We start from the raw sequence: 24945 nt of genomic DNA on the forward strand, positions 1-24945 counted from the left end.
GTATATATTGTGTAAGAGTAAAGTCACCATTTCGGTTCCCTATAAACCGCCAGTCCATTCCGGGTACATGAAATGTTATTGACGATTAACACGTAGCGTTTGACAGGTGGATGTTAATGTAAAGTTTGACTCAAATATCTTCAGTAGTTTTCAAGTTGTAAAACATACGCTTTACACGCACCCGCTCTTGAGTTAAGTCCGGTGGGACTTATACCGGAAAACGGTCCGTTAATGATATCTCCATTATTAATCCTTGAAATGATGCACATGAGGGAAAAGGCTTAGAAATGAATTTCCATTAAGGCAGGTAAATTTACATTAAGTTTGGTTGTCTATATTTTGTGAGAATGCAAAATGACGGTTTCGGTTTCGTATGATCCCCCAGTCAATTCAGGGATTTAGAAACAATATCTGCCCTAAAACCTACCAAAGGACAGGTGGATTCTAAATATCAAGTTTGGTGGAAATATATCCAGTAGTTTCCAAGTTATAGACAAACAGACAAACAAACAAACAGACAGACACCAAAACTGAATATATGCAGATGGTCATTATTACACCTGAAACGGATAACTGTACGGAAATTTCGCCAAAATTGTCAATGTACAGACACACTCTAGAAGTGCAGACCTTTATTTCGATAGTTACTGCTTTGTAACTGTACGACGTATCTACAAACGGACTTCATCATCGGACGCCCCTTTCAGTGCTCTACATGGTTGGTCCTATGACATTTTCTCGTATCTCCTATATTCATGGGTTAGATTGAGTTAGAGTCATTGAATGGGGGTGAAATCTTGTACAGTTTTTGGATGCTACTTTATATTTTTGATTCTCATGTGACAGCTAGAATCATAACATTTGGCTATAACATTGCCAATGGTCATGTCAATGTGCGTGCCGAATGTCATGATTCTACCTTTCCTATAAGTGTGCCAAATGATAACATATACGTGTAAAAGTACAAAATCAACTTGTATTTAATGTATTAGGGATAGAAATACGACGAAAAGTTATAGGACAAAAGTTGTAGATCTCTCCAAAATGAAACGCTATTTGCTTTGTGACTTGTGATACGACTTACTGATTAGCCACCAATTACCCCGAAACGAAGGTCTTAATCGCCGTTAAAATTGCATCCATATTTCGGAATTTTCCTGGGCCAAAAGTTATACATTTGCATAGCTTAGAATATTTCCTCAAAGGAAAGAGTGTACAGCATTCGGGATTAGCACTCGCATATATACGTGGTAATTAAGGAAGAAAATAATACAGTTTAGTAAGTTGAAATTAATAGAAAATGGACTATAACTGAGGACATCCGGATGACGACAAATACACTGACTGACAGAGCAAATGCAACACCAAGAAGGATTGGTCAGAACTTTATGCCAATTGCAGGGTAGACTGACGTCACTGAGGTATGCTCATGATGTGAAATGCGCCGCTGTGCTGCGCACGTAGCGAACGATAAATAGGACACGGCGTTGGCGAATGGCCCACTTCGTACCGTGATTTCTCAGCCGACAGTCACTGTAGAACGTGTTGTCGTGTGCCACAGGACACGTGTATAGCTAAGAATGCCAGGCCGCCGTCAACGGAGGCATTTGCAGCAGCCAGGCGCAGCCCGAGTGACGTCAGCACGCGAGGATCGGCGCATCCGCCGCCAAGCGGTGGCAGCCCCGCACGCCCCGTCACCCGCCATTCTTCAGCATGTGCAAGACACCCTGGTTGTTCCAATATCGACCAGAACAATTTCCCGTCGATTGGTTGAAGGAGGCCTGCACTCCCGGCGTCCGCTCAGAAGACTACCATTGACTCCACAGCGTAGACGTGCACGCCTGGCATGGTGCCGGGCTAGAGCGACTTGGATGAGGGAATGGCGGAACGTCGTGTTCTCCGATGAGTCACGCTTCTGTTCTGTCAGTGATAGTCACCGCAGACGAGTGTGGCGTCGGCGTGGAGAAAGGTCAAATCCGGCAGTAACTGTGGAGCGCCCTACCGCTAGACAACGCGGCATCATGGTTTGGGGCGCTATTGCGTATGATTCCACGTCACCTCTAGTGCATATTCAAGGCACGTTAAATGCCCACCGCTACGTGCAGCATGTGCTGCGGCCGGTGGCACTCCCGTACCTTCAGGGGCTGCCCAATGCTCTGTTTCAGCAGGATAATGCCCGCCCACACGCTGCTCGCATCTCCCAACAGGCTCTACGAGGTGTACAGATGCTTCCGTGGCCAGCGTACTCTCCGGATCTCTCACCAATCGAACACGTGTGGGATCTCATTGGACGCCGTTTGCAAACTCTGCCCCAGCCTCGTACGGACGACCAACTGTGGCAAATGGTTGACAGAGAATGGAGAACCATCCCTCAGGACACCATCCGCACTCTTATTGACTCTGTACCTCGACGTGTTTCTGCGTGCATCGCCGCTCGCCGTGGTCCTACATCCTACTGAGTCGATGCCGTGCGCATTGTGTAACCTGCATATCGGTTTGAAATAAACATCAATTATTCGTCCGTGCCGTCTCTGGTTTTTCCCCAACTTTCATCCCTTTCGAACCACTCCTTCTTGGTGTTGCATTTGCTCTGTCAGTCAGTGTATATAAATACCAAGTGAATGTATTGGAAAATCAAATGCTCCTCAATAAATTATGCCGGTGTGAGTTATGGATATAAGAAAGCGGTAATCGGAGAGAAATTTAGGCGCAGGGATTCTTAAGTAATCAGATAAGAAGATGAATATTTGTGTTATTACTTAAGCTATTCGAGGACGGTTATAACCTCCAATGATATTCCGCCAATATCCCGCAGAATGGCCGATTGACGAATCTCTTGCTTTCTACCCAAGGAACAACCACGAATTTAAAGGAATGGTGAGGAAAATGGCAATACGTTACTTCCCTGCTGGCAAGCAGTCAGAGACGTTGCCATGGTAACCCATATATTCGTTATCGCTCTGTCGGTCACTCAATGCCGAGCATGGTATCGGCAGAATATAGTAAATTTCTCCGTCATTTAAAGAGTAAGGTAAATTATGAACATAACGAAAGTTGTTTATGACGAAGACACCTTTCACATACGGTCCACAGAGTTTGCAGAAAATCAATAGTATAAGAGAAAATGGAGGAAAACCGTTGTGGTTTTCCTATAAAACCCCCGTCTTTTAAAAGATTTTAAAATGATATCCATATCAAAACCTTCCCCTGGGTGAGTATACTCTAAATATGAAGTTTGGTTGAGATCTATCCAGCCCTTTCGACGTGATGGTGGAACAAACAAACATTTTTATTTTTTTATTTTGCTAGTTGCTTTACGTCGCACCGACACAGATAGGTCTTATGGCTACGATGGGACAGGGAAGGGATAGGAGTTGGAAGGAGTCGGCCGTGGTCTTAATTAAGGTACAGCCCCAGCATTTGCCTGGTGTGAAAATGGGAAACCACGGAAAACCATTTTCAGGGCTGCCGACAGTGGGGTTCGAACCTACTATCTCCCGAATACTGGATACTGGCCGCACTTAAGCCAAACAAACAAACAAACAAACAAACAAACAAACAAACAAACAAACAAACAAACAAACAAACAAACAAACAAACAAACAAACAGAAACGAACAACTTTATTTATAAGATTATTTTTATACCACCCCCCCTCGCCCCCTGCCCATACGGGTGCTAGGGGTGTCTTACCCTCACGCGGTTTGTCTCCTGATACTAATTGATAAGTGTACCACGGTTGGTGAAATTGCTCCAGTGGTTTAGGAGATGTGTCATATACACACCCACACCCACACACCCACGCATACACATACATCAATTTTTATATATAGTAAGAAGAAGAAGAAGATAACATTTTTATATGTAGTTTTTCAATTAATTTTATATCTCACCCCCTTCGCTCCCCACTTGGATTTGCAAAAAAATCCGGAGTAATACTATTCATCTCAGAGACCCTGAAATCTATGGATTCGAAACTGTTTTTAATTATTTCTATATCTCACCCCCCACCCTTTGCTCCCCACCTAAAAGGGGGCTGGACTTTAAAAAATTCTACAGTATTACTTTTCAACTCAGCGACCCCGAAAACTATGAATTCGACACTATTCTTGATTATTATTATTGTAACCACACACCCCCCTGACCCTCTCCCTTAAGGGCGCTAGGGATGGCTTAACCCCCACAATGCTCGTCTCCCGATAGTAAGTGATACATGTACCAAGTTTGGTTGAAATTGCTCCAGTGGTTTAGGAGGAGATGTGTCATTTACACACACACTTCCATTTCTATATATAGTAAGATTTTTACACTCGTACTTCACCCCCTTTCCATTCCCGCCCAAAGGAGTCCTATGAGTGCCTTACACAACAGTATATTTTTTTACAGATATTAAGTCTTATTTGTACCAATTTTGGTTGGCAGCTATACCCAAACGTACTTGCATAATCTCACTGCTCTAGAATCCTGGAGCTGACGTTGCCATGGTTACGGCAGTTCATTTCTTTATCCGATTCCTATAGCAGGGGTAGTGTGGTGCAAATATCTCCGTAACGGTTGGTTTTAGGGTCTTAAAACATGGTTTTCGGACCCGTAGGGCTTACCGAGTTTTGTTCTTTGCGTCAAGAGGATTAAATTGAGCTTTGTCTCGTCCTTATACGACAAATTTGATATTTTGCCTATAAAAGTTTAAGAGAAAATGGAGGAAAACCGTTTTTCCTATAAAACCCCCGTCTTTTCAAAGACTTTAGAATGATATGCATATCGAAACCTTCCCCGGGGTCAGTATACTCTAAATATGAAGTTTGGTTGAGATCTATCCAGCCGTTTCGACGTGATGGTGGAACAGACAAACAGACAAACAGACACGAACAACTTTGTTTATAAGATGACTAGCTGATGTACCCGTGCTTCGCTACGGGATTCTCAGAAAGACTGACTTTGTGGTTTTCTTAACCTGAAATCAACATAGGTCATTACAAAAACGTGAGTATGAATGTAGCGATTAAAAGCAATGCTATCATATAAAATACTCGATCAAATGGAAAGCCGCACGTTTTATCACTTTTAACGAACAGTGCTGCGGTTAGATTGCGGTGCCAATCGAATAGTCCAATGTTCCAGAGCTGGGATGACCAGGCCGCAGATTGCCATGAACACTCATCTGCCATTATTCCGCTAAATATGCACACTATTCATTCCAATCAGTGCCTCAGAGTAGGGATTGAATAGCCCGAATGCTATGATGATCCAGTGTGTTACGTACCAGTAGTATCAGAAAATTTAAAAACCAGGGGAATGGCATGCTAAAGAAGAAAGTTATCTAACTCCCCAGCTACTTCCCATCAACATTCAGGCAGGCTGTTACACTCTGTACGACTGGGCGAGTTGACCGTGTGGTTAGCGGTGCGCAGCTGTGAGCTTGCATCCGAGAGATAGTGGATTCGAACCCCATTGTCGGCAGCGCTGATTATGGTATTCCGTGGTTTCCCACTTTCACATCAGTCAAATGCTGGGCCTGTACCTTAATTAAGTCCTAAGGCACTCCTAGCCCTTTCCTATACCATCGTCGCCATAAAACCTATCTATGTCGGTGTGACGTAAATCAAATAAAGGATACTCTGTACGCAGCAGTAATCCTATCTACCGTAGATGAAGGGCAACAGATGACACAAAGCACATCACGACAAACAATGGTCAATGTAATGTTATTGTTGATCAATGTTATGAGCTTTCTATATTGTTATCATTCCAATTTAGTTTCACATTTAGTTTTCTTTCGACTCTGTGTTTAGTAAAATATTTTATACCATAAACTGTAGTTTCTTATTCTCCGACTTTACATATCGATTTTCATTAAATACTCGTTACCCATTTCTGGTTACTCGGCGCTGATATAGACTTAGTAACAAAAATCCAAAATTATGAATATCTTTGTGATCATAGCCAGTACGGTAACAATGTATAAGACATGAATAATAGGAAATTCAATACTATATAACCCTAGTTACGTAGCATTCATCGATTACACCTCTAATAAGAAATATTTGAGAATTACATTTTAGGCCTTCCCCTAAACTACCATTTTACTCAGCGTGAATAAAATAATTTACAGCCTAGACTATAGCGACTTATTTCCTGACTTTGCATACAGATTTTCATCCAGATAGGACTACTAATAACAACAATATTTGAGAATTATATTTTAGGCCTTCCCCTAAACTACCATTTTTTTTCAGCGTGAATACAATTATTGATAGCCTAGATTGTAGCAACTTATTCCGTAACTTTGCACACCCATTTTCTTTAAAATACGACCACTAATAGTTGAGAATTCAATTTTAGGCCTTCCCCTAAACTACCATTTCACTCAGCGTGAGTAAAATGATTTATAGCCTAGATTGTAGAGGCTCATCCCCCGACTTCACATACCGATTTTCATTAAACCACTAATAACATAAATAGTTGAAAATTCAATTTTAGGCCTTCCCCTAAACTACCATTTCACTCAGCGTGAGTAAAATGATTTATAGCCTAGATTGTAGAGGCTCATCCCCTGACTTCACATACCGATTTTCATTAAACTATCTTCAACAACCGTTTTCTCGTGATGCGTGTACAGACAGACAGACAGACAGACAGACAGACAGACAGACAGACAGACAGACAGACAGACAGACAGACAGACAGACAGACAGACAGACAGACAGACAGACAGACATTACGGAAAAGTAAAAAGTGCACTTTCTTGTTACTATGGACATGACCGATACAGAAATACCATTATTTTCATATTCTGAGCAATGTACAGACAAAACTCTTATTTTATATATATATATAGATATGTGTGAAGAGGTAGAATCAGAGATAAGGCTTTCTGCAGAGGATGTTATTCTGTACAGAGTAATAAATAAGTTACAAGATTGTGAGCAACTGCAAAATGACCTCGATAATGTTGTGAGATGGAGAGTAGGCAATGGTACGATGATAAACGGGGTTAACAGTCAGGTTGTGAGTTTCACAAATAGGAAAAGTCCTCTCAGTTTTAACTACTGCGTTGATGGGGTGAAAGTTCCTTTTGGGGATCATTGTAAATACCTAGGTCTTAATATAAGGGAAGATCTTCATTGGAGTAATCACATAAATACGATGGTAAATAAAGGTTACAGATCTCTGCACACGGTCATGGGGGTATTTAGGGGTCGTAGTACGGATTTAAAGGAGAGGTCATATAAGTCTCTGGTAAGAACCCAACTAGGGTATGGTCCCAGTGTATGGGACCCTCACCAGAATTACTTGGTTCAAGAACTGGAAAAAATCCAAAGAAAAGCAGTTCGATTTGTTCTGGGTGATTTTCTACAAAGAGAATAGCGTTACAAATACTGCAAAGTTTGGGCTGGGAAGACTTGAGGGAAAGGAGACGAGTTGGTCGACTAAGTGGTATGTTCCGAGCAGTCAGTGGAGAGATGGCATGGAATGACATCAGCAGATGAATACGTTGGAGTGGTGTCTTTAACAATAGGAAAGACAACAATATGAAGGTAGAGTTGGAATTCAAGAGGACAAATTGGAGCAAATATTCATTTATAGGAAGGGGAGTTAGGGATTGGAATAACTTACCAAGGGAGATGTTCAATAAATTTCTACTCAAATGGTAGTCTACTCTAGCTACTGATACAACTTTCTACACAACATTAATCCTCAATAAATTGTAACCTTCCAGGTTTTGACACCCATATACAAATAGCCCAAATTACGTAATATCATACGATATCAGAAGAGCTGTCATGGGGAATATTGAATTGACATCTGTGAATTTTATTACAGGCGATTTTAAATCTATGTAATGTTCAAATCACTTACTATTTATATTATTACAGCATATTTTATTATTTATATAATGTTGGGAGGAGTTTTCATTATGTACTGTATTTTGCTCTATACTAGAAACCTACAATTTTGTCATTTCATCCCATACTTTGTATAAATAAGTGTTATTCTTGGAAGCCTGGGAAATTAGTCAGTGGGTGTAAAGCGAGCTTGTTTGTGTTAGACGGACAAGCTGCGCGAGGCTTGTGACGTGGAGATGAACACTTTGTGGACACGCCTACCGTAAATGTGAAGAGAAAGGATGGAAAAAAGGGACTGGCTCGGAAGCAGCGAAGAAAGAAGATTGGATAGGAAGCAGAGACCCGGCGGAAACAAAAACATGTATTTTTTCGACTTGAGACAAGACTGTTTCTCACATGTACATTTCTGTGTCGCATGGTCGTCTTAGTTCAAAAAAAAAAAACCTCAAACGTGATTTACTAAGAGTTTCTGGGGTAAATGAAAATCTATTTTTGGTGAGTTTTTATACTTTAGGGACTTTCAGATAACGTCTTAGTACAGTGCCGAGAAACGATTACTTTATCAAATTACGGAAACGACGCGAGCTAAGCAGCGGGTAACTGCTAGTCATCATACATTTAGCATCCCGCTTGTGACATTTCCAAACGCTCTTTTCTTAACTTCCATAAATATTTTTCGAAAAAAAAATCACCTTGTAAAAATATCTGACTTTAAAGCTCAAATATATGTTTAAACTGAAATATTTCCGTGGTAGAAGGGAATACTACTCTTTTCATGTGAGTATTTTATATAAAATACCACGTGGAAAAATGTTTTAAAATGCATTTGAAAAGTCATGTTTGGTATTTCAAAAGTTTCATGACAAAATATTTTAAGACCTACATTGTATACTGCCACTGCACGAAGCCTACTCCTAAAGTCAATTTCCTAGGCAGTGCCTTCCCCTTCTTAGTGTCAATTTGAAACTCAACTCATAAAATAGGAGTACTTACATCATCACATAGTCAGCAAAATTAAGTTGCGGCCATGAGTTACTTTCTAACTGGCACGCTTCTGGCAGCACCTCAGCATCGATTTGAAGATCTAGACGCTGAAGCGCCGCGTTTATTACCGCCTGGACGTCGTGGGCGGGACAGGACGATGGAACACAGATCGCCCATTCCAATCGTGCAAAGGTGGGGATGGCATTAACAATCTGGAACAAAAGTGGACATCTAATCTATATATAAAAAAATAATAGTTTTGTCTGCAGATAGGTCAAAATTTAAAAAGAATGGTATTTCTGTATCGGTCGTTTGTTAGTACTCGACCAACAGCCTGACCACGAGGAAATGCCACTCCCCTTCCTATGGTATGTTCTTACCGTTTACAACATCATTTTAAGTTTATACAGGGTGTTTCAAAAATGGGGGCATAACTTCAGGTATGTATTTGTTATATGTAGACAATCAAAATAGTTCATTACAACATGTGTCCGGAAGTGCTTCATTTCCGAGTTATGGCCTTCAAAACACTGAACTTCACCGGAACGTTTTTCTTCCGCTGGTTCATTGTCATTACAGAAGATGTTCAAAATATCCACCTCCTGCTTGAATACAGACCTCACATCGATGTATCATTGACTTGGATTGAATGTTTCCTGATCGATGGATAGGTAGAGGTGGCCCGATTGCTTGGTCACCACGCTCACCTGATCTGAACCCTCTCGTTTTCTACTTGTGGGGCCATTTAAAATCATCAATGTATTCGTCTCCGGTGCCTGATGTGGAAACCCTTCGGAATCGAATTGTTGCATCGTGTGAGGACATACGCAATACTCCTGGAGTTTGAGATCGTGTTCACAGGTCAATGAGACATCGATGTGAGGTCTGTATTCAAGCAGGAGATGGACATTTTGAACTTCTTCTGTAATGACAATGACCTGCGGAAGAAAAACGTTCCGGTAAACTTCAGTGTTGTGAACGCCATAACTCGGAAATTAAACATTTCCGGACACATGTTATAATGCACTATTTTGATTGTCTACATCTAACAAATACATAACTGAAATTATGCCCCTATACTTTTACACTAGGTTTTTTTTCTGTTTTTACATGTTTTACAGCTAATGACAACAGAGCTACATTTTAAACTCATTTTGACTAATTTTGACGACACACTCATATGGAATTAAATTTAGATTCTAACACTGATGATGGATCCTAGTGTCCGCAAACCGGTTATGTTTAAAAAAAGTGCGTGCTGATACGACTGTATATGATTAATAATAATAATAAAATAACTACATCAGCAATGTTAAAAAGAAATGTTTTTGATATTTTATAATGATTATAATTCCACAGTTTAGTGTGTTCATTATTTCAAATATGTCAGTTATTTCTTCAGTATTTTGAACAGAGTCTGGGAAGAGGAAGTTAACAACACTGTCTAATTTAGTGTCTCTATAGTACACGCACATCTCCAGAGATTCTTGAACCACCAGTCAACAACTTATTTTGGGAGCTGTGTTGAACAGAACCTTAGCAAATACTACACATTGATCTTTACAAAGTACATCCCATGACCTACCCACACTAATCAATGATAAATAGTTTTCAGTTCTACAAAGTTAGAAAAGAATATTTCTCCTTAGGCAGATTAAATTCTGCCTCACTTTCCTGGATTCCTTAGTGTATACTTTTATTCTCTCTCCTCCTTTTCCTTCCTTCAGGACCTTCTCTGTAAGACTTAATACTGGTCAAATACCCTGGACAATTCGATGGGGCCCAGCACCAGGATGAGGTCTTGGCACCTTTAAAGGGTAGATTTATTTGTTGTTCATCCTCACAGTCGAAAAATGCACACCTGGTATCCTCAGGATTAAAATGTAATTCACAAACCTGAAGCACATCGAGGAAAATCTATTGGAATATCTATACGGTAAACTTTCAGCCGACAACTTCCAAGCTTTGTGACATTAACAGAAATTTTAATTTATGGAAATCTTACTTGGAAATGCTGCCTTTGCTTGAACCCAAATCACTGGTCTTGTCCACCACTACCCTGACCAATTCAGACCAATGATCTTGTGCACGCTTCGCAGCTCTGACCTGGGGACTTAGTACTTACGTACAGAGGTTGGCAGCCTTGTCCACCACCCTGACCACGTCCGTTGCCTACGAGATATACAAGGCCGGGAAGTGTGCGCTAGTTCCGAGCATAAAAACCGTCCCCAACCAGGTTCGCAGTACCGCCTCCAGATGCCTCGACATCGTGTTATAGTTTGATGTGTTGTAGTATATTAACTTAATATGTAGAAAAGTGTTTTTAATACGTTTACGTATAAATTTCACTTATAGTTAGTGTTCAAATGAACTCCAAGTAGATTTAACATACACTATAAAATATGATATATAGTACTGTAAGTCCAATTCGTCAAAGAAAGGAGAACATTGGAGTTTACAATCGTTTCCGGCCGATTCAGTATGAAAGGAGAAGTGGAGAATTGCTATATCCAGACAGGGGGGCAAATTAGGTTCTCTTTGGTCACCCGGGATATCACCCAGTGTCTGTAATTTACATTTTAAATATTGAAACGTCAGTTTGTTAGCTACAGATTCATTACATCACTTCACTGCTTCCGACTTCCGCATCAAAAGACACTTAAGAATTATGTCGGCTTTTCAAACGGAGAAACTGGAATAACATCCCTCATTAAAGAAAGGCTCCATTACGAAGCCATGAATTTGACATGCATGGAGGAAACGTTAGGATCGCTTAACATAGATAAAATGGCTATCAAGCCCAGAGTGCACTATAATCGTAATCTTGACCAATAACAGTTTTGGAATTATTTGATAAGACGCTCGAAGCTGAGCTAACTAATCAATTCGCGATTATTGCATTTTCTTTCAGATGTTCTATTTTTAATAGGCCTAAAATATCTGCAAGTGTTATATTATTTTAGACGCTATTGATATTAATAATGACATCATGCCTTTTGAGAGATGCCTATCACTCTGGAGTTGTCTTCCTTGGCCATGATAGGTGGTTCGAGTTGCGGAAGAAAATTCCAATTGTGAATCATGCTTGGGACAGATATCCTCGGCCACTACTGACAGTCCACTGGTGTGCCTCATTGGTATGAAAGATCGTGGAGCATTACGCTACCCCTCAAGAAAATTTGTTTACTTTCTGCAAAATATTCTGAATTTTACTCATTACGTTTTCTCGGCAATACGAATTTAGTTTAAAAACATTAACGTTTTTGTTGTTCCAAAGTTCATTGAGGCATTCAAATGTGACGAGTGTGGTCAGACAGTACTGGCTGTAACTCTCACTACAAAACTTTTAAAACCAATACTCGACAATGAAGCTCATAAAATTACAGATGCTCTTGACTTGGAAAAGAACTTCAGGACAAAGCATTTAAGTTACGAACAGTGATCATGGTAAGTCATTTCAATGTATTGCTTTTATTATTAATTGCACTTGACTTCGCCTAAAATAATTCCAAATATCACTTAAATGTGCTTTACTTTACATCCACTCACTCCAAATCACATTTAGGTGGTCCTAACTTCATTATTTGTAGTTTTTTACGTCTTTAAAAGCCAACATGTACTAACTATTAATTGAATGTATTTCGCACGAGCAGCATAACATAAAGTCGAGACCTCTAGTGGACGTTCCAAAAACTACTTGCGACCCGCATTTCTATCTGTCAGCGCCTCCGAGGCGCTGTATCTGTCCACTTTCCGGCCTTGTCTGTCCTACACGAGAAGGTAGCGAGAAGTAAAGAAAAGACAATCACTCCGCGCGGACTAATATTGGAAGTTGGTCCTCACAGCTATACATATCTACAGCATCTTAACCTAAAAATTCTGCCTCAACCAAGCACTATTAAGAGACTCTGTTTCTCATTTGAGTTACACCCAATAATAGAGCAGCATGACGATACTATTCTGAAGTATATGGGGGAACAGCTTTCAGGCGAAGATAGTGATAAAGCCAGCCTGTTGTCAGATTTTAGGGGTATTGCTCATTATTACCTGTTAAAGTAATATCAGGAAAGCAGTTGTACCGTATGTTAAGGAAAGTAATTGTAGGTTTAGAGGATGCTGGATTTCAGGTTGTGTGTGTTGTGAGTTACAATAGCGATGTTAATAGGAAGCGCATGCAATTCATTTCACCAGACAGAGAACTCAAATGTGTTTATCTACATCCTGCTGATGGATCCAGACCACTGTCCTTTGTCTTTGATATCATTCACTTACTTAAGAGCATACTTAATAATTGGATCAATAAGAAGGATGAGAACATGTGTATGAATTTTCCTGATTTTGACTTAGCTGATAACAGTGTACAACGTGCCTCATTTGTTACCATTAAAAGATTGTATAATCTGGAGCATTATAAGCTCAAAAAATATTGTTATTGTTTGTCTCTGGAAGCTCTACGTCGTTCCTCTCGTGAAAGACAGATTGTAAGGTTAGCTTTACAAATTGTTAATGAGGATGTTGTCGAAAGTTTAGAAGTTCTAGGTGAGAAACATAATTTGGTCCACTGTAGAGAAACTACCATGTAAATTCAATCAGTATTCATGTGGTGGACTTTTGTTGTTACAACTCCAGGTAAATGAGCAAGGCTCAACAACCCGTTAATGTTTCACATATCATCAGTTTCAGATGAATATGTTGAGTGTTTGAAGAAATTCCTACACTGGTGTAAAAGGTGCAGAGATATTCATCACTGTCTTCTGAAACAATGAATGCTTTGCTACTGACAGTAAAAGGGTTTTTCATGTTATAAGAGTATTGTTTGTCAGACCTTAAATTTTCATATGTCCTGCTAGGGAAATTCCAAACAGACCTATTAGAGGACAGGTGTGGAAAATATGGAAGTCAGTACAATATTTCCATAAGACAGGTGTTTTAAGTTGAGAAAAAATCTCAGGTTAAAATCATCAGTGTCACTAAAGATAAAATCAGATCTATTTGGTGAAAACGAAATTAATGAATGGTTTTGTCCCTCCTTCAGAACCTCCAGAAACAACTTGCAAGAAATACATGTTTGCTCTTACTTTATAGGTAGGTGACAAAGATGTTGAGAGCTGTACTAGTGACTTACCAATCTTAGTGTACATAGCAGGATATTGTTGTTATAGTGTTTCAAAGCGTATGAAGTATGATCAGTGTGATCAGTGTAGACATATAGCTGAAAATTACAGGCCAGTTAGTTTGACATGCATTGCATGTGAGTTTTGGGAAAGCATTGTTTCTGATTATATTAGGCATGTTTGCGAAATTATGAATCGTTTCAACAGAAGGCAGTTCGGGTTTAGGAAAGGTTATTCCACTGAAGCTCAGCTTGTAGAATTCCAGCAAGACATAGTAGATATCTTGGATTCAAGGTGATCAAATGGACTGTATAGCAATTGACGGGAGATTACTTGTAAAAAGTAGTGCAGTTGGACAAGACAAAAGAGTACCTGCATGGGTGGCTATATTTCTAGAAAATAGAACTCGGAGAATTAGAGTAGGTGAAGCTTTATCTGACCCGGTAATAATTAACAGGGAATTCCTCAAGGGAGTTTTATTGGAGCTTTATGTTTTCTAATGTATATAAATGATATGATTAAAGAACTGGAATCAGAGATACGTTTTTTTGCGGATGATGTTATTCAGTATAGAGTAATAAAAAAGTTACAAGATTGTGAGCAAATGAAAAATGCAAACTGCTAAAGTTGTAAAATGGAAAGTAAGCAATGGTATGATTATAAACGGGGTTAAAAATCTGGTTGTATCACAAATAGAAAAAATCATATGTTTTCATTACTGCGTTGATGGGGTGAAATTTCCTTTTGGGATCATTGTAAATACCTAGTTGTTAATAAGGAAAGACCTTCATTGGGGTAATCGCATAAATGGAATTGTAAATAAAGAGTGCAGATCTCTGCACATGGTTATGAGGGTATTTAGGGGTTGTAGTAAGGATGTAAAGGAGGGAGCATATAAACCTCTGGTAAGAATGTGACTATAGTATGGTTGCAGTGTATGGGATCCTCACCACGATTACTTCATTCAAGAACTGGAAAACATCCAAAGGAATGCAGCTCGATTTGTTCTGGGTGATTTCTGACAAAAGAGTAGCGTTACAAAAATGTTGCAACGTTTGCACTGGGAAGACTTGGGAGAAAGGAAACGAGCTGCTCGAATAAGTGGTATGTTCCGAGCTGTCAGTGGAGAGATGGCGTGGAATGACGTTAGTAGATGGAATAAGTTTGAATGGTGTCTTTAAAAGTAGGAAAGATGTCAATATGAAAAATATGGAAATCAAGAGGACAAATTGGGCCAAATATTCGTTTATAGAAAGGGGAGTTAACGACTGGCATAACTTACCAAGGAAGATCTTAATACATTTCCAGTTACTTTTTAATCATTAAAAAAAATGCTAGGAAAATTACAGATAGGATATCTGTCACCTGGGCGACTGAAATAAATTCAGATAAGGCTTCATTGATTGATTGATTGATTGATTGATTGATTGATTGATTGATTGATTGATTGATTGATTGATTGATTGATTGATTGATTGATTGATTGATTGATTGATTTGGTAAAGAGATTCTTGTAACATGCGAATTTATTGATACCGACGATGAGGCATATAATCTCATAAGGGATAAGAGCAGAGGTAGGCTACTCTATCCAGAAATATTTGTTGACAATATCATTGTGCATAATTATTTAGTAGTAACAAAATTATGCAGCAAGTCGGAGGCAGAGTTTCTCAAAGTGGATAGTCATAAGGAGGTTCGATAGAAGGCAGTTCGGTTTTAGGAAAGGTTATTCCACTGAAGCTCAACTTGTAGGATTCCAGCAAGATATAGCAGATATCTTGGATTCAGGAGGTCAAATGGACTGTTTTGCGATTGACCTGTCTAAAGCATTTGATAGGTTGGATCATGGGAGACTCTTCTTCTTTATAGATACCATATCAGGTCCCCCTGACGTTGGCGATCACTGTGGCGAATGCAGTACGATCTCTTGCTAGGTGGAAAAGTCTTTCAACACTGTGAATTCCAGACCATTCTTTGATGTTTCCAAGCCATGATGTTCGCCGCCTCCCGACACCTTATCGACCCTGTATTTTGCCTTGTACAATCCGCTGTACGGTGAGGTAACGGTCGTTTCTAAGGATGTGGCCAAGGTAAGAGATCTTCCGGAGTTTTATTGTTTGAACTAGTTCCCGACATGCTCTTGCCCTTCTGAGTACTTCTTGGTTCGTTAGTCGTCCAACCCACGAAATCCTGAGCATCCTACGGTGGATCTACATTTCAAAGGCTTCCAAGCGTTTCACTCATTTGTGCTTGAGAGTCCATGTTTCCACACTATATAGCAAGGCTGACCATATATAGCACATGACCACCCTCTGTCTAAGTTTTAAATTTAAGTAGTCATTGCAAAAGAAGGATTTCATTTTTGTAAATATTCTTTGTGCTATTGCTATCCTCTGATTCACTTCTTTCTCAGGATCAAGTTGTTCAGTGACAATGGCACACAGATATTTAAAAGTCGTTACTCTCTCAATCTGTCGGAGACTACTGGCAAAAATGAGTGCCATTGGACTACACAAAAGAGTGACTGAATTTCTAGAAAATAGATCTCAGAGAATTAGAGTAGGCGAAGCTTTACCTAACCCTGTAATAATTAAGAAGGGAATTCCTCAGGGCAGTATTATTGTACCTTTATGTTTTCTTATATATATATAAGTTGTATGAGTAAAGAAGTGGAATCAGAGGTAAGGCATTTTGCAGATGATGTCATTCTGTATAGAGTAATAAATAAGTTACAAGATTGTGAGCAACTGCAACGTGACCTCGATAATGTTGTGAGATGGACAGCAGGCAACGGTATGTTGATAAATGGGGTTCATAGTCAGGTTGTGAGTTTCACAAATAGGAAAAGTCCTTTCAGTTTTAATTACTGCGTTGATGGGGTGAAAGTTCCTTTTGGGGATCATTGTAAGTATCTAGGTGTTAATATAAGGAAAGATCTTCATTGGGGTATTCACATAAATGGGATTGTAAATAAAGGGTCCAGATCTCTGCACATGGTTATGAGGGTGTTTAGGATTTGTAGTAAGAATGTAAAGGAGAGTGCATATAAGTCTCTAGCAAGACCCTAACTAGAGTATGGTTCCAGTGTATGGGACCCTCACCAGGATTACCTGATTCAAGAACTGGAAAATATCCAAAGAAAAGCAGCTCGATTTGTTCTGGGTGATTTCCGATAAAAGAGTAGCGTATAAAAATATTGCAAAGTTTGGGCTGGGAAGACCTGGGAGAAAAGAGACGAGCTGCATGACTAAGTGGTATGTTCCGACCTGTCAGCGGAGAAATGGCGTGGAATGACATTAGTAGACGAATAGGTTTGAGTGACGTCATTAAAAGGAGGAAAGATCACAATATGATTATAAAGTTGGAATTCAAGACGACAAATTGGGGGCAAATATTCATTTATAGGAAGGGGAGTTAGGGATTGGAATAACTTACCAAGGGAGATGTTCAATAAATTTCCAATTTCTTTGAAAACATTTAAGAAAAGGCTAGGAAAACAAGAGATAGGGAATCTGCCACCTGGGCGACTGCCCTAAATGCAGATCAGTATTGATTGATTGATTGATTGATTGATTGATTGATTGATTGATTGATTGATTGATTGATTGTGTGTAACATCATCATAAAAGTGATTAATTCTGAGGAATTGTTGTGGGAGAAAGACTCTTGCAAGAATGCACAAACCCAAGAATACTACGGTGGTGTGAGGAGAAGTCACGTGGTTACGAGGTAAGCATGGCTGTCACGCACGTGCCTATCTCAAGTCTCAAGGCCTGAAAATAACCATCTGTTCCGTCCGTGGTAATTCATGCAAACTGAGATGTTGCCGTGGAGTTTAAAAGTAGTAGAGCAATATTCTGCTTTAGTTATATATATATATACTAAATGTACTACATAAAGAACAGTTTGATAATGAATATGCACTGATTCAGAGGGCCCGCGTTGTCTGACACGACTAATGTTTGCAGCTAAGAGCGTAGTACGTGTTTCTCGTGCCGTACCTACAAGCTGCCGTGACTTCTCGTCAGGCCCAGTTGTGTGTAGGAAACATCATGCTGAAAAATTATTGTAAGAGAAAAAGTGTTTTGACAAAGTCTAAGAAAGCAGACTATGTTTTTACAACGCTGAAATTTCACTGATAGTAGTTTAAAGGTCCAGTACAGTTCAGAGTCTAGTATATTTACTAGTACATAAATATATAAATAAAGTTAAAAAAAGTAAAAATAAAATAGTCTAGTATATTTACTAATAAATCAATACATAAATATTTACGTATTGACCAGGCGCACCTTAAAATAGCTTAAACAGTGATTTAATTCATATGGACCATTGGTGGCAATTATGGTCAAGATTATAGATTGTAATAAAGAAATTCCTCAAACCAGCCTAGGAGTTGGAAGGAAGCGGCCGTGGCCTTAATTAAGGTACAGCCCCAGCATTTGCCTGGTGTGAAAATGGGAAACCACGGAAAACCATTTTCAGGGCTGTCGATAGTGGGATTCGAACCTACTATCTCCCGGATGCAAGCTCACAGCCGCGCGCCTCTACGCGCACGGCCAACTCGCCCGGTTCACCCCATATTGGGAATCCTGTTTCAATCATTGAAAAGCTGAGTTATAATTATAAATATGTATTTTACGAATATGAATTAAACTCTACAATGTAGAAAAATAGTTGCGGAATCAATCCATGCTATTCATAGACACAAATAATTTTCTCATTTTAATTTATCTAATGTTACTTGCTATATATATTACATTTATTTTGTTTTTAATTCGTGTTTCTCATTTCATGAAACATGGGTAAGAGTGCTGAAGTATAATTATAAAAATTATATCCTGGTCTTTAGATTTTACCCATAATATGGGAGGGATTGTGCTGTTTCCACATGTGATTATTGTCACTGGTAAGTAATTAATATTTTAGTGACAGTAATTTTGGTATCGAAACAAAATTACTACCGATGGGATTTGCTTCAGCGTGAGTACAGTGCGTTAAGATGCGTCACCACACATTTTATTTCAATAGACATTTTACTTTGTTTGAGTGCTTAACCGTATACTGTACTATTATGTCTATGAATACTTTCAAAACCGCACATGGTAGTTAAGAGCCTCCGCGGAATGAAATAAAATATTGTCGTCGTATGCCCGAATCTCGTTTTAAATTTTTGGTCCTTTTATGAGCCAATATTTAGTAGCCCCTGCCCAAAATTATTAAGCTAGTTAAATGCATTATTCAATACGAACCGTTCTGCCTCTAGTTTTCTCCAGATGACGACGACCTGCTGTGGCTCTGTGAAGCACTCTCTCCCATTCAGGGCCTCGAGGAGTGGCTTGTAGGTTGGCCAAGCAATACTGCCCTCGAATTCCGTCTCCACTCGCCGTCACACACTCGTCGAAATCTCCTAACTGGCGCAGGTTACCTTGCAGTATTCCAACCGGGAACTTGGCAGTAGCGTCCACCACTGGAATATAAACCACATGTTTGTGGAAATTATAATATATCAAATGAAGGTTACGAGGGCTGGAAGTAAAGTAGTGGAAACCTCTACCAGATATTCGGAGGAGATGGGCATGCGCACATACCCGTCAAGAAATCTAATAAAATAGCAGAGGATGAACTCGGTAAATCATCGAATTTGGCTCATGATAAACTTGGAGAAACTGAAAATTTGCTGAAGATTCTAGGTGCAGCTTTGAAAACATATGTTCGAAACTTTGAGAGTGGGAAAAACGAACTGTGCGAGTTGAAGTTATTTTATAACGTAGTGCCTAAAACGGAGCTGCTGGTTGTATAGGATGGTACTGTCACTGCATAGCTTTAAATATTTCATAAATACATATGACATTATAATGCATTTGTATATTGATCAGTTTTGTAGGTATTGGTCGTCACGGGTATAGCCGGCAATTGTTAGTTATAGATGATACAAACACAGTTCAGCCCACCATCACTTTAAATTACGGGGTATCGAGCATGTCCGATTGATCGACTGATAACACTTCAATAACAGATTATATCAGTGACGACACCGCCCCCCTTCAGTAGTGGCTGCAGCAGTACCACACCTTTTCGTCATCTTAATGGCGTCCACAATACTTCAGTGGAACATTAAATCTTTTCGAGCGCAGCTTGAAAATTTACAGCTCCTAAAAGTTAACACCAACCTGAAGTCATTTGTCTACAAGATAGTTAAATCTGGTAATTGTAAATTGTACAATTTGGAAAATCAATAAAGAATTTAGCCAAGACGCCAAAACCCCCACCCAGCTCCTTCACCGATTCAAACCTTCCCACCCACCTCCTAACTCCTTCTAATCTCCAAACCCGCTGAATCTCCTGGCCAGAGAGAAGGTGTTACCTTCTAACTGGCCCGCCCCTCCCCGAAAAAAACCGTTATTGTGTCCTAGGTTGTATACAAGAAACAAATTTTCGAGATAACTTCATTTCCAGTTTCAAACAGTTCAATGAGCATCATAAAAATAGAATGAATGCACGTCACGAAAGTGGCGGAGTAACAAATTACGTGAAATCTCCACCGTGCACGCACGGACAAACATGAGACATACATATATATACTCACCCGTTTACCTCACCTCCGTGGTCTCGGTCGGAACAGGCCAGAAACTGCTTGGAAGTGAACCCGTGCCTCTCAGAATTACAGGAAGGAGATAGTAGAGGCATGAACCCCAGTGAAAGAAGGAATCAAATGAAAAGTTTTATTAACAAAAATCAAATGCAAATGAATAAAGAACAAAAGAAACAGGGGATGCAGAGAACAACTTACTTACACAAACAGTCCCAGAAAATATTATACACGCAATCATCTTTCCTCTGACCATACACATCGTTTTAAAATCATCAATAAGGTTGCTGTAGTAACGTTACGAAGTATGCTCAATACATCAGCATTCAAACTAAATCTTTCTCGGAACTACGAATTAGTTCGTAACATAAAGCATTCCTTTCTCCGTAACAAAGAGTTGGACTCGCGTGAAAGAACACATCTCTTTCATAGAAATCACGCAAAAAGGACCTACCGTAATGCTAAACTTGGGACACCATCATCATTTCAAAATCGTGCCCCACAACAATCGGCTCCATAAAGACTACACGTCCAGATAGCAAAACGAAAGTACAAAACCAGTAGATAACACAAAAACAAAAGCAAGGAGGATGACAGGTTGCCATACTTACTGAGATCAACAAGCATTTTTAACCATGATACATCTAAACAGAAAGGAAAAATCTTCAAAATAAACGACTAATCAGGTAATTAAAGCCGAGAGCAAATGCAAACAAGGGAGTAACTGTGGAGCTAAAGTAGCACCCGTCAAGACGGAAAATAACACAAATCTCCAAAAACAATCCAAACAAACATACACGCACACACAACATAGAGACCGTGGCGAAACAAACCCAGTTTCAAGACACGATACGAGCACGCCCGTACAGCATGACAGGCAAGACCACAGGCACCTGAGCTTGAACAAAATCCCAGACCCTGACATTGGATCCCCGCAAAATAGCCCAGGCTCATCCAGTCACAGTAATAACCATCACGCACAATTCACGCCACATGTCAAATTCATATCACCTTAACTCACCCAACATGAAATGAACAGCATTAGCGTCAAACGAAACAATATTGACCAAGCTCAGCCTGCCAAAGGTTCCAAGGAAAATAATCAAGGGTCTCAAATCGAAGCCATATGCATACACACCAATTACACAGACCGGTATCACCTTCCGTTCTCACGTATAGAACAAAATCACACAAAATTAATGAAACGTAAACCAGTATATATAGCTCGCAGTTGAGTGAAATACATACAAGTCTGTAGAACAGAAAATCAAAACACAAGATCAGAATAACTATGACAGACCCCAAAGTGTAATAAAAACCTTATATTTTGAAGAGCATAACCCGTAGGCTCTATATAATAATCAATATTGACTGAAGGCAGGGAGTCCTGCAGGACGGAGAGTAATTCCACACAAAATACCATTTAAATTCGTTCATTTTCAAGCTGCGATCCAACGTCTCAATCCTTACCATACCATACATTGTTGCCTCTTCAAGAGAGGCAAGAAAATAACCAATCGAGAGAGAGAAATGCTTTGACAATTTCAGATGTCAGAGAATGTTACGTCACATTAGAGAACATTGTATTATCCGCACACTTTATGTTGGTGCATTTACACCCTAGTGCTGAATCGGTCGACCTCGGCGATCTTCGAGATTCGTACTGGCAACCTTTGAAACACAAACTATGAATCGCTTAAGCATCGTTGTGTGACATCTGGCGTACACTTTACGTACTAGTACTGTTGTTGTTTACACAACAAATCCAAAGTATAGAATTCATGCTAGGAACAAGATTCGCATCGAGAAATGTTTTATAATGTTATATAATGTGTATGTGACATAGTTGTTGGCTTAAGATGATAACGGTTTAGAAACTTCGTATCGATCGATCATATTCTCGATTCAATTCAGATTTCATTTTCCTTCGGTTGGCAGCAGTATCGATACCGGGACACCTCCCTCCTTACTCCTCACCCCCGTACACAAATGCACCAACATAAAGTGTGCGGACTATACAGACTAGTTGTCATTGACACCGCCAAAGAATGCGATAATAGAATGGTGCGACCCAAGGAGACCTTGGTGTGGCACAAATCTAAACTATAACAATGAGAAATAGGCTCCCTTTAACCATTGAATTGTAAGCAGTAGAAGTTGTAGTAAATTCAACACCACACGTCTCTATTTGTAATGCCTCTATTCCAAACAGTTATGCGTTTCAGAGTGATAGTTTGAGAAATTTAATATGCCAGTTACCTAAAACCTTCATATTGGACCAATGACCTTTGAGTCATAAGGAGCCAGAGTCCTAAATTCATTACATATGTTCCCATATAAGTTACAAGTCATGAGCTCTAGCTGCATTCTTTATCTTTCACTAGAGACGGAACGTGAAAACAGGTGGTGATTCTCAATCTAATGCTAGATAAATTACGTCACCAACACTTGTAGAATGTGGAGATAGCTTGAAGGAACTATTTTTCTAGTAAAAGTACATTTTAAGAAGAAGTGACGAAGAAATTACAGAAGGAAAATTATGGAAAGGCGCGCCTGCTCGTTTGAACTCTGTCACATCGACCAAAATATATGGTCTAGCTTATGAGGTAATTTAACAACTCAGTTGGTTAAGAGAAAACCTTAAATGCTTTTAATAAACCCCGCTACTAAACTAAGCAACTACGTTTTATGTCGTGATAAGCCATAATTAAATTTCTATGGGATGGAAAAAGTGTCTGTAAATTTTTGGTGGTATATGCAGATGGCATGGAAGTGGGAGTAAATGTTGTAAAAGAACGATACGCCATTTTGCAATCCCACATTGTTTTCAGTGAATATGAAGCGACCGCTCGTCACTCAGACTGGCATTAAAATCGGTTGTGTAGGCTAAGTCCCCCGAAGGGAAGGCAGTTTGGCCAAAGGTGGCTATCTAACGTCATCACCGAGTGGAGAGAGATTGTCAAGTAAAGTAACGGTATTCCCATGTGGAACCGTCATGTAAATTCATGTCCTGGCAACAGACGGTCAGTATAATGCCTTAGTCCTGCAATTAAATTAGGTAATATCATTAATTAAAGTTTATTGCGTGTTCGCGAAGAAGGGAACGTGTGAAGGACCTCTTTTTGTTTAAGTCATTATTTTCAGGTGAATGTGGTTAAAAACAAACGAAAGTAAGAATACGTTTGTAAAGCCATTAACTATCGAGATGGATAGAAAAAGAATTAGAGAGGCTCGTGAACCTCTTAAGATGTGAAACCACGTACGACTTCCAGGTATGTAAATTACATTTGTTATTGTACTGGGAGGTACACCTCAACGCCACGAATTCAGAATAAGCACCTTAATGAACTCCTCTAACGAACAAAGTGGAAACTACTACAACAGGAACTTTAACTTGAATCAGAAGATGTCACCACTGGAAAATTAAGTAATTGTTCTGTTGTGAAGTTTCCTAAATTGAGTGAAGTTCTCCTTGTTTCGTTTGCCATTCATCAAGAAGTTTGGACATTCTTCCATTCTTCCTCCACGAACTCTAATAATCGAAAGTGACTAGTATCATTGGCTGAGTCAGCAAGTTCATCTTCCCAAGGCTCAGCCCCCGTTAAACCCACCGAAAGCTCCGGCACGGGTAAAAGTTCTTCTAACCTATCATTGCAAGGTCCTAAAGAATGCCCCAGGATTGCGGCGGAGACCCCCGCAATGGTACCATTTCTTAAAATTGTATTGAGTAGTGAACCCGTTACTGCTCTATTAGACTCTGGGAGTGTTTGTTCTATTATTTCCGCCGAATGGTACTCCAAATTAAAGTCTGTCTGTAAGTTTCCTGAATATTGTTCGTCTTCAGTCCAATGTGTTTCGGCCAATTCCTCTCCATTAGAAATTTTAGGCTTCATCTTTGCCAAAATTCGTATTTCTAAATTCACTTGGAAAATAAAATTGTTTGTGGCTAAGCTCTTGTCTTGCCCCATCCGGATTTCATGTCTCATACTGGTCCGGTGCTCGACATTCAGAGCAAGTCGTGCACCTTCAAATTTGCTAATAATTGTAAAATCCTTTGCTAAAATGTAACTCTGTGTCATGTTCATCTGTTTCGTCTACCCAGGATGGGATGTTGTTAGACCTTAGACATTTTCCTGAGGAGCAGGCTGAAAGTATTCGTAAATTGTGTCAGTCTTTTCCGATGTATTTTCCGATACTCTTGGTGTTACTGACCTTATCGAGTACAAGATTGAGGTTACGGATTAGATCCCAGTTAGATTTCCACCTTACAGGCTGTCTCCACCCAAAATGAAGACTCTTAAAGAGATCATCGATCAGATGTTAAAGGACGGAATTATCCGACGCTCTAAGTCGGCCGAAACCTCAAGGTGCCTTGAGGCCTGTGATTGACTATAGGGATTTAAATCGGA

General features: G+C 39.6%; 1 protein-coding gene across 1 annotated transcript in view; it reads right to left on the reverse strand.

Annotated features, from left to right (window-relative positions):
* LOC136866642 (nose resistant to fluoxetine protein 6) overlaps window positions 1-24945 on the reverse strand; it is a 695618-nt gene that overhangs the window by 601350 nt on the left and 69323 nt on the right. The window contains exons 2-3 of the mRNA XM_068226788.1: window positions 19197-19414; window positions 8840-9042 (exon numbers count right to left, since the gene is read on the reverse strand). Coding sequence (XP_068082889.1) covers window positions 8840-9042; window positions 19197-19414 — 421 coding nt within the window. The remainder of the gene's footprint in view (window positions 1-8839; window positions 9043-19196; window positions 19415-24945) is intronic.

Source organism: Anabrus simplex, chromosome 3 (assembly GCF_040414725.1).
Source record: "Anabrus simplex isolate iqAnaSimp1 chromosome 3, ASM4041472v1, whole genome shotgun sequence".
Taxonomy (NCBI): Eukaryota; Metazoa; Arthropoda; class Insecta; order Orthoptera; family Tettigoniidae; genus Anabrus; species Anabrus simplex.